At 44.1% G+C, this 10,876-nt stretch overlaps 1 protein-coding gene across 1 annotated transcript in view; it reads left to right on the forward strand.

The window, feature by feature from the left end:
- The window catches only part of LOC138566189 (SRSF protein kinase 3-like), a 244,358-nt gene extending 239,014 nt beyond the window's left edge, over positions 1-5,344 (forward strand). Inside the window, exon 12 of the mRNA XM_069643232.1 lies at positions 5,032-5,344. Coding sequence (XP_069499333.1) covers positions 5,032-5,216 — 185 coding nt within the window. The 3' untranslated portion in view covers positions 5,217-5,344. The remainder of the gene's footprint in view (positions 1-5,031) is intronic.
- Positions 5,345-10,876: the final 5,532 nt, after the last annotated feature.

Genomic DNA, 10,876 nt, shown 5'->3' on the forward strand with positions numbered 1-10,876 from the left:
TCTAGCAGGTGGTGTTTTTCTACGTGTTCTTGGGTTAGTTTATATACGTAGGTTTCCAGGAGTTTTGCTGGGTAGGGAATGTTTGAAATCGGCCTGTAGTTGGAGAGGTCTTTTACGTCGCCACTTGTGTTTTTCAGAAGTGGTTTGATATATGCTGATTTGAAGGTCTTCGGTACAGTTCCTGTTGCTAGTGATAGGTGTAGAAGGTTCTGTAATATCCTGCTGGAGATCCTTGTGCGAGGATCGATTTGTAGATGTCCGGGGGACAGGGATCCATGGGTGAGCCCGCTTTCTTGCTGTGTTTTACCAGCATTGCGAATGCCTCTGCTGATATTTCAGGGACGTTTTTGAGTTTGTGCTGAGGTTCTGTGACAGGTTTGCTTGGTAGTATGTTGCAGTTGGTTAGTATATTTTCTATGGTTTGACGGATGTCATTGATTTTTTTCTTGAAGTGGTCTGCCAGGTCGTTGCATAGTTTCTCTGAGGGGGTTGGGGTGTTGTCACAGCCTGGTGGGTTTCTCATCTCTTTAATGATGTTAAACATTTATTTTTGTGTGTTGGTGGCGTTGGTGATTCTGTCATCGTAATGCCTTCTCTTCGCCTTTTGAATTTCCTTCTTGTATGTGAGGATTTGTCTCTGGAACAGTGTTTTTTTTCTGGGTTGTATTCTTTCCTCCATTCCAGTTCCATCTTTTTGTTTTCCTTTTTCATGGTGCTTAATTTGAGGTGAACCATTTTGCCATTGCTCTTTTCTTTGATGGGGTGAATGGTTTTTCTGGGGCGATCTTGTCAATTGTGTCTGCAATCCAATTGTGTACTAGCTCTGCTTTCCCGTCTATGTCAGCTAGCTCTAGTTCAGTAATTGAGGGTTTGGTTGACTCCAGTTGTTCGAATAGGTTGCTTTCTTTGAATGTTTCCAGTTTCTTTTTGTGGTGGTTGTGAGTTTAGGAGGTTGGATGCAGACTTGAGTAGGCAGAGTGATCACGAATTGGATGATGAGATGGTCGCTCCACAGTATATTTATCGGCGGTGCCGTGGTGACGAGTTTTTCCTTGACGAAAATTGCGTTGAGGGTGTGTCCTGCCGAGTGTGTTGCCCCTTTGACTAGTTGTCGTAGTTTCATGGTAGTGAGTTGTTCAATCAGTGAGTTTTGGGAGTTGGCGTGACCGTCTTCAAACCAGATGTTGAAGCCCCCCAGGATGATTAGGTGTGGTTGATGGCTATGTTGGTGATGGCTTCTATTAAGTTGTCGACGAAGGTTGCATCATATGCCGGTGGTCTGTACAGCGGGATGAATGTGACGTTGGTTTTTTGGCTTGCTGTTAAGTGTATTACCATGGTTTCGCAGTTGAGGATGTTGAGCAGTTCGTCTGTTTTTATTTTCAAGTGTCCTTTAAATGCTATTGCGAGGAGGTCACCTAAGATCGATGGTTGCTATTACCCTACATTTGACCCAATTGCTACTCCCAGTCCTACGAATTGCACTGGTAAATGGCTGGTCGATTTTATTTGACACTATTTTATATCACGGTTTTAACAATGATGAAATGATGACGGCAATTTTAATATTGATGACATTTTACGTAACATAAGGCGACCACTGCCAGTACTGAAAGAATGTCTGATTGACAGATTGTTGTAATTATTTTATTTTTTATACCGCTTAAAATTATGATTATTGTGTAATTTTTATGTTAAACTTGTAAAGGTTCTTTTAGAATCATAACAAATAAATACATAATAATAGTATTATCACTGAAGTGGTGGGAGGTTACAGACAGCAGGAGTGTGGGAGTAAGAAGTTCCTCTGTGAGCTTCCTAGTATGGCGTGCTAGTATTTTGATTGGCTGAGTGACTTGAGCGGGGAGTCAGGGGGGTGGGTTAGTCAGATTTCAACTAGGGTGTGGTCAGTCCACGGGAGTGAGCTGATGGAGACATTATTGGTGATGCTATTAACAGAGAAGATCAAGTTGAGGGTGCAACCTTTGGAGTGTGTAGGGCGCTGAGACCTGCTAGATGAGGTTCATATCAGTTAGTGCCTTTGAGAGGGCTGTGGCTTTCGAGTCCGAGGGGTCATTGCAGACCAAGTTAAAGTTATCCATGAGTATGACTTTGGTGGTGGGTTTGATGAAGGAAGTGAGAAGGCATGGCAGGTTGTATTCAGGACCACTTTGCCTGTTGGGTTGTCTGTATATAGGAGGAGATTGATATCGTTTGGAGGTTGAGTGTCAGTTTAGTATGAATGATACCCCTTTGGCCATCTCTCCCTCTCCTCCTCCTTTCTCCTCGTTCTCTCTGACAACAGCTGACGAGGTTTCTAGACAAGTCCGATCTATGATGGTGTCATACAAACAGGCACTACCCTGCACCTCCAGAACCATCAAGGACCATATTGACACCCTCTCTCCAGGCTTGGCCGATTTCTGTAATCACTCTTTCACCACTGGAAATTTCCCCTCTCCCCTTAAGCACTCCAATGTGCACCCCTTCCTCAAGAAGCTGTCTGCCTATCCTACCTGCCCAGCAAACTATCACACAATCTCCATCACCCCTTTCCTGGGCAAACTCTTGGAAGAGCTGGCCATGTCTCAGCTTACTCTCCACACTGAATCTGTTGGTTGTCTCCATCACCATCAGTCTGGCTTTAGAGCTGCCAGAGGCACGGAAACTGCTCTCCTGAACACCCGTGAATATCTGCTCCCTAACTTTGATTCCAGCATTCCTTCTATCCTCATCCTCCTTGATCTTTCCTCTGCTTTCAATATGGTCAACCACACCATCCTGATCAATCGACTCTGTGAGAACAAGGGCATCACGGATCAGGCCCTGGAGTGGCTGACCTCCTTCCTCTTGGACCACCCCTCCCAGATCCAAATTGGTCCCTTTTACTCTGCCACCTCTCTCTCTACCTGTGGCGTTCCCCAGGGCTCCATCCTCTCACCCTGGTTTTTCAATCTCTGCTTGGCCCCTTTTGCACACCTGATCTCTACCTTCTCCTCCAACTTTCATGTTACGCGGATGACACTAAGCTTTCCTTCAGGTTCCCCTCAGCCTCCTCTCCTCTCTCGGTCATTCCTGACTGCCTTTCGCAATTCAGGATTGGTGCACCACCAACAATCTCTGCCTTCATTCCTGGGTATGGGTAGAGAAAGCAGGGGTAGAAAAAGGGTGGGATAGGGTAGTGAGGAGTTTGTGCCGCAGCAGTGAGTGCGAAGTGTGGTGGGATATTGGAGTCGGCAGCTTTGTGGTGGCACATCGGGACGAGAGGGGGTAGGAAGAAGGAGGAGGTGGGGCTATGAGTCGGCCGCCGTCAGAGATGCAAGCAAGATTGGAAACGCGTGCTGGCCTCGGTAAGAGGCTGCTTACCTTGTAGAGGATCCCATGGGTCGCAGGAGCTGGTGAGCGGCTGCTTGGGGGTCCGGTGGGTGGTAGGGTAGAGGGCTGGGTGTCAGATGTCATGGGGTAAATCGGCAAAGTAAAGAGGGATTTTGAAGAGAGTAGTGGGCAGAGGCAATGTGATTGCAGGATATTGTCCAGCCATGTCCAGGCAGGGCCAGACAGTAGACACGGGCCTTAAAGGTGGGCCTTTAGAGGGGGCCTGCTTCGCCTGCCGACTTGCAACATCTGCCTTTGAATAATGCTAGACAGGCAGGAGCAGCCAATCTGCCGATAGCGTAGGAGGGTCTGAGGGGGATCCTCTCAGGAGAAGTGCAAGCTGCAGGATGGCGGTGGCCATGTTGGAACAGAGCCGGCGCTCCGTGTAAGGTATAGGATGCCCAGGTTTCAAGGATACCAAGAAAGTGAGGATGAAGAATGGTAAGGAAAGTAGAAAGTGTGGCCTTTTCTCATGGACCGTATGCACAGTAATGTTCAACGCAGCCCGATCAGGCCACCACAAGGGAACGTTTATGGCATGAAAGTAAACAATGGATGGCCGTAGTGTACAAATCATTTTTTTTAAAAAGGTGCTTTCTAGTGAATACCTGACTCTGAAAATAGAAAACAATACACCGCTTTTTAAAAAATATGCTGTAAATATCCAAACACAACACTGTACCTGAAGTAGCACTTGGGATGGCACCTTCCATTGATATCATAGCTGTCTCCTTCGGAACAAATCTATAGACTGTGACTCCAAATGCATGGGAGAAGGGCTATGCTAAGATTCCAGCAAGAGACCACCTCCTGCTTACCAGGGATGGGTATAAGGCAAGAAAGTAAGTTAATAATAGTGGGTGGCAGATATAACGTAAGATAGATCAATGGGTTAATGTGTTAGTGTCTTCGGTGTAACACTGAGGATCACATGTTTAAAAGCTGGAGGTGAGGGCTCCTCTTTACATCTTTACGAGGCCCACAAAACTATTAATGTAGAGTTGGTTAATCATAACGTCTTTTAGTAACAGAGTGATGAAGCAGCAATTATAGCTTTATGCAAATAAAAAAATCAATTATCAATATTTTAAACATATAACTGTCCAGCTATTCTAGAATATCTCATTCCCAGACGGTATCGTCTTATGATCATAGAACTTCTCAGGAGAGGTTAGGCTTGACAGACAACATTGGATTTAGGCATTAGGAAGGCTCAAGTAAGTGTTGCCCAGTCAAACACGTACTGGTACTCAAGGTATTCGGAGGAATTTGAGGGCAAGGGACAATATGAGTAAGCAATTGTGTGATTACCAGACAAGAAGGCAAGATAAAGGAGGGAGACAATTATTTACAAGGAAACATCCTAGCGGGAGATAGGAGAGAAGGGTGCATGGTAGAAGATAGAGCACAGTAGGAAAACGATAGGAACCAGGAAGGAGAAACTTTATGTCTCGGTAAACGTAAATGTGCCTAGTGAGAATTTATATAGTCCTTAAACCTGTTTCCTACCAGCCTTCTAAGCACTCCCAAATATGGTAGAAAATGGCAGAGGGTGACAACAATGTTGGCAATGATCACGGAAAATGGCAAGTGGGGAAAGTTCCCTATTTTATCCAGTCGGGGGTGTTTTAATAATGTTAACATCTTTTTCATCAGGTGACCTTCTGCGAATCCCTTACCTCTACCCATGCAGCCTGCATGAGACCCTGGTGGGCCGACACAAGTGGCAGAAGACTGAGGCTGAACTCTTCTCCAGCTTTCTCCTACCCATGCTGCAGTACGCATCGGAGAAACGAGCCACTGCCGAGCAATGCCTTCAGCACCCATGGATAAACACCTAATACCAGAGTTTCGACAGGGGCCTTTTTTTAATACATTTTGTCAAGAAACAGTGTCTAAGCAAATCAGCTAGAATAATCAAGTTGCTTCACAAGGATATAAAAGTGTGGATAAACCACATTCAACCATAGATCTTCCAAAGTCAGATTTTTGGTTAGTCTGCAAATGATGATGAAATTCAAGTATTTTTTAATGATATTTCAGAAACATTGCATTATCCATTTTGTTCCATTTTACGACACCTTGTTGTATGCCCTGCACCACTTGATCCAAAGACTACATCATACAGGGTCTCCTTCTCCCTTGGTAATGAAACCACATGTCAATTTCCTCTTTCTATGCCTTCTCTTTAATTCTTCTCCCAGGCACATAGCCAGGGGCGTTGCTAGGGGGGGGTGAGGGGGCTATAGCCCCTGAACTTTTGGTTGTAGCCCCGGATAGAATCTCAGGAGCTACAGCCAAAAGACTAGCTAGCCCCCAGTCCCAACAGTACCGACATCAGTTTAGCCCCGGGTCTTTTCCAGACCTAGCAGCACCCATGCACATAGCTATACAATTGGTGAATGTGCAGTAGCTTGCTTTGGAACAGGACCAAACTGTGATTCATCTCCCCATATCTCTGTTTTTATGACACCCTGCCTTGCTCTCAGAATTAGTTGTTCACCAGCCAGCAAAATCCGAGTGTCCCTTTCACAAGAGATGGGGGTCATCATGTACCATAAGCAGGCAAAAAGATAGAGCAATCTCTCCTGTGTTCTGTCTCTGAAGTAGCTCATAAAGCTCTTTACATGAACTCTATGAAGATTCCCATCTCCATGTCAAAGCATTTGCTTGAAAGCTAAAAGACAGAAACACAGATAACATGATTTAGGTGAAATCCTGACACCACATAGAGGAGAATGAATAGATACATTGTAAGCACAACATGGTTTCTGATACTCTCTTCAGAGGTCATAAGCACACACTCTACAAGGCAGGTGACTTTAGTTCCTATTAACAAAAAGAAAAACAGAGGTTAGGATTAGTCGCAAACCTTCCAGCCATCACATCTTTTGTTTTGCGTATGTCACCCCGAATGGGACGGTGGGTCCCGTGCCTGCTGGGCCTAGAAACCTAGGTTACTCCTCACTGAAGACACCCAATGGCCGAAACATGTCAGGAGATGCTTGTGGTCTTGTGCATAAGGGATGTAACCAAGCAGTTCGGGCTGGACTGCCCCTTTTGGTGTGGGACCCAGCCAGATTTGCATAGTTTCCCCTTTTGTAATGGCTTGGCAGGTGAAAAACGATGGTCTGAAGGGTTGCACAGAGCAATGCCAGAGGTTAGGAATAAACCTTCCAGCCATCACCTCTTTCTGCCTATTAACAAAAATACAGATGAGAAAATGTGGATATCTTTAAACGTGTTTGCCACTGCTGTATGTATATTGGTAGCTGCTGCATCTATGCAGATAAATTGCATCAGTTCAATCACTGAATTTCTGGTGGGGAATTTACAGGAAAGTAACATGAAATAAGTAGAAGTGGGTGATGTAAACTGGGTAAGGAAGACTCACCTGTTGGAGAGAGACAAGAAGAAGGAACCAAAATATGGGGTGAGGGAGAAAGTACAGGGCATTTAGAGCATACAAAGTACACCCCGGTGTTGAAGAACAAGTGGATGGTGAAAGGAAAAAAATCAGCTGTTTTAAAGAGTTGGGGAGGCAGAGAGCAGATCTATCCAGAGAGGTTAAACTACAGAAGGGAGAACTTCTAGTGCCATAGCTCAGTGTGGTGAGCGACTGCTAAAGTGATACGTCGCTAGCCTGCAAACCATAGGCTTGAATCCCAATAGAGCGGACTCAGATGCTCATTTTTCATCCTTGATGAAAGGAGAGCCATGAAGTTGGGTAAAAGTGCCTATTCCTTAAGTGCAAAGAGACTTACAGAGTCTGGTATATACTATAAGAGTCATGAATACTATAAAGGCTGAAACAGAGGCAGGATTGGATGTTGAAAGGCAGGGGTATCCCACGGAAGTTCTAAATGTTGCATATGTTGCTTTGGCACCATATGACCTATTTTAGTTATCCTCAATAAATTTGTGCCATCGGTCCAAGTGAGGCCTCCAAATATTTTGCCGTGATAAACTGGTGAGACATGAGGGTCTTCTAGTTCACTTGTAGAACTATCAGTACATTTGGCAAATGTATATGAATAAGTGAATAATTAGTGAGTTTTAAACTTGAGCTAGGAGTTGGGTCAGTTGTAAAGAGAAGGACTGTTTTACCTTCAAACCAGGAGTAATTTGAGAAAAACATAAAGCATGTTGTCCCCAACTCGGATCTTTGTTCTGTCACCCTAAGTTTGATCACCCTTTGGTTGGGCTAGCGTGGCACCTTACTATAAGTCGTTAACGCTGCAACCCGAGGTAATCCCCAAATTGTGCAAAACTCAGAAGCTGGATCTATCACCAATGACAAGTGCTGACACCACATCCTACTTATTCTGTGATTCATATGCTTGACAAGGTCCTCCTTCTCAACCATGAAATGCTATAAGGCAACAAATGTGAATACTTCACCAACCTCATCACCATGCAAATGTCCGTGTAATTGCTTTATTCCTCCAGCAATATCTTGGATGTCCATCCCCCTTTCAGAACTTCATCTGTGCCAGGAAGAAGATGTGTTTTTGAGGGACACCATCTGTATCTCTCTCAGTCCTTCCTGGAACCTCTGACATTATCTAGTTCCAAAAACATATGAAAAGCCATATATTCTCAAACATTTTTATTTTAATCTTCTTGATTATCGGGCGTCATCAAGTGACTCCTGATATGCTTGTGTATTATACATTTCCAATGTAAACTAAATGAGAACAAATGCTGAGACCAAGTAGGAGGTGCTTGTTAGTGGTACAATGGAACATTTGCAGATTTAATAGGTATTGCCATTTTTATCACAGTCTATTATTCTTAAAATATTAAACAAGGCAAATATGGGCTCACACACTACAAACAAGTATGCACAAATCAGGTCACTTTGTAGGATTGAAGGCAAATGAATCATGCACCCTGCTGAAAAGGATTCTGATTCTGGCGTCGCCAACCCACGCAGCAAAGGTGATGATCCCAGATCAAGATTATCCAACTCCAAGAGCCTCTCCTGATAAAGGTGATCCACAGGGATCATCGGAACTCGTGCTACTGACCCACCTGAACTTCAGGGAGAACAGTTGAACTCTCGGTGAAGCAACGGTTCAGGGATATCTCTGAATCTCTTGACAAAACTAAGCTTCAGGGAAATATTTGGATCTCTTGGCAAAGCTCATTATTGGAGAGTTCTCTGGACATCTTGGCAAAGCTCAGCTTTGGGAAAATATCTGGATTTCATCGCAAAACTCTCCTTCAAGGAGATCTCTGGATCACTTAGCAAACGTCTTCATTTGGGAGGTTTCTTAAACTCTTGGCAAAGCTCATCTTTGAGGAGATTTCAGGATCGCTTGACAAAGCTCATCATTGGGGAGATCTATGGGTCGCTTGACAAAACTCATCTTCAGGAAGATCTCTGAATCTCTTACCAAAGCGCATCTTCAAGGAGATCTCTGGGTCTCTTAACAGAACTCTTCTTCAAGGATGTCTCTGGATCTCCTGTCAAAGCTCATCATTGGGGAGATCTCTAGATCTCTTGGCAAAACCCATCTTCAGGGAGATCTCTTACCAAACCTCACCTTTACAGACAGCCCTATATCTGTTTGCAAACATCATTGTCAATGACAACTCTGGATCACTTGACAAAGCTCATCTTTGGGGACATCTCTGGATATCTTGATAAAACTCATCATTGGGGAGATCTCTAGATGTCTTGGCAAATCTCTTTGAGGAGGTCTCTGGATCTCCTGACAAAGCGCATCATTGGGGGAATTGGTAGAGCTCTTGATAAAACTCTTCTTCAGTGAGCTCTCTGGATCTCTTAGCAAAGCTCATTTTCAAGGAGATCTCTCGAATTCTTGGCAAATCTAATCTTCATTGTGATCTCTAGATCTCTTGTCAACACTAACCTTTGACAAAATCCATCAATCTCTTGGCAAAGCCAACATTTCAGGAGATCTCTCAATCTCTTGATGACGTGCATTTTTGAGGAGATGTCTGGATCGCTTCGAAAACCACTTCTTCAGGGAGATATCCGATTCTCTTGGCAAACCTCATCCTTTGGGCAATCTCTGAATCACTTGGCACACCACATCTTCAATTGCATCTCTGGATCTCTTGACAACTGGGAATGCTCACCTCTGGGAGATTTCTGGATCTCTTGTCAAACTTCACTCTCAGTGAGACCTCTGTATCTCTTAACAAAGGTCAATCTCTGGATTTCTTGATGAAGCTGCGTTTCAGAGGGAAGACTGGATCTCTCAGCAAAGCTCAACTTTGAGAAGGTCACTAGTTCTCTTGGTCAAGCTAATCTCAATGGTTATCTCTGGTTCTCTTAGCAGAGCTCATCTTGCAGGAGATGTCTAATTTTTGGTCCAACCTCATCTTTGGGAAGATCTCCCGATTGTCTGTCATCCCCCAACTTCAGGGAGACCACTGAATCTCTTGGCACATAACATCTTTGGAAGATCGCTGGATATCTTGGCAACCCTCATCTTCAAAGACATCTCTCTCTAGATCTCTCGACAAAGCAATTCCTTAGGGAAATCTCTGTGTCAGTTGGCAAAGCTCATCTTCAGGGACATTTCTGAATCTATTGGAAAACCTCATCGTCAGGGAAATCTCACTTAGCAAACCACTTCTTTTCTGAGATCTCTGGATCAATTGCCAGTGTTCATCTTTGTAGAGATATCTGTTCTTTTGGCAAAGCTCATCTTCTGAAGGATCGCTTGGCAAAGTTCATCTTCAGGGAGATCTCTGGATTTCTTGATGAAGCTGGGCTTCAGAGGGAAGACTGGATCTCTTAGTGAAGCTCAGCTTTGAGAAGGTCAATGCATCTCTTGATCAAGCTCATCTTAACAGTGATCTCAGTCTCTTAGCAGAGCTCATCTTGCATGAGATGTCAAATTGCTTGTCAAACATCATCTTTGGTAAGATCTCTGGATTGTCTCTCAAACCCCATTTCCAGGCAGACCACTGAATCTCTTGGCAAACCTCATCATTAGAGAGACCCTATACCTCTTAGCAAACCTCATTATCAATGACAGCTGTGGATTTCTTGACAAAGCTAATTTCTGGGGACATCTCTGGATATCTTGACAAAACTCATAATTGGGGAGATCTCTAGATCTCTTGGCAAATCTCTTTGAGGAGACCTCTGGATCTCCTGACAAAGATCATTATTGGGGGTTTGGTAGATCTCTTGGTAAAATTCCTCTGCAGTGTACTCTCTGGATCTCTTAGCAACGCTAATTTTCAAGAAGATCTCTGGAACTCTTGGAAAATCTAATCTTGGTTGTGATCTCTGGATCTCTAATCAAACCTAATCTTTGAGGAAATTACTCAATCTCTTGGCAATGCTAATATATGAGGACATCTCTCAATCTCTTGATGACACGTATTGGTGAGGAGATGACTGGATCACTTTGCAAACCACTTCTTCAGGGAGATATCCAATTCTCTTGCAAACCTCATCTTTGAGGAAATCTCTGGATCACTTGGCATACCACATCTTCAATGACATCTCCGGATC

The sequence above is a fragment of the Ambystoma mexicanum genome, chromosome 2p (genome assembly GCF_040938575.1).
Source record: "Ambystoma mexicanum isolate Mex_15411 chromosome 2p, UKY_AmexF1_1, whole genome shotgun sequence".
In the NCBI taxonomy this organism is placed as follows: Eukaryota; Metazoa; Chordata; class Amphibia; order Caudata; family Ambystomatidae; genus Ambystoma; species Ambystoma mexicanum.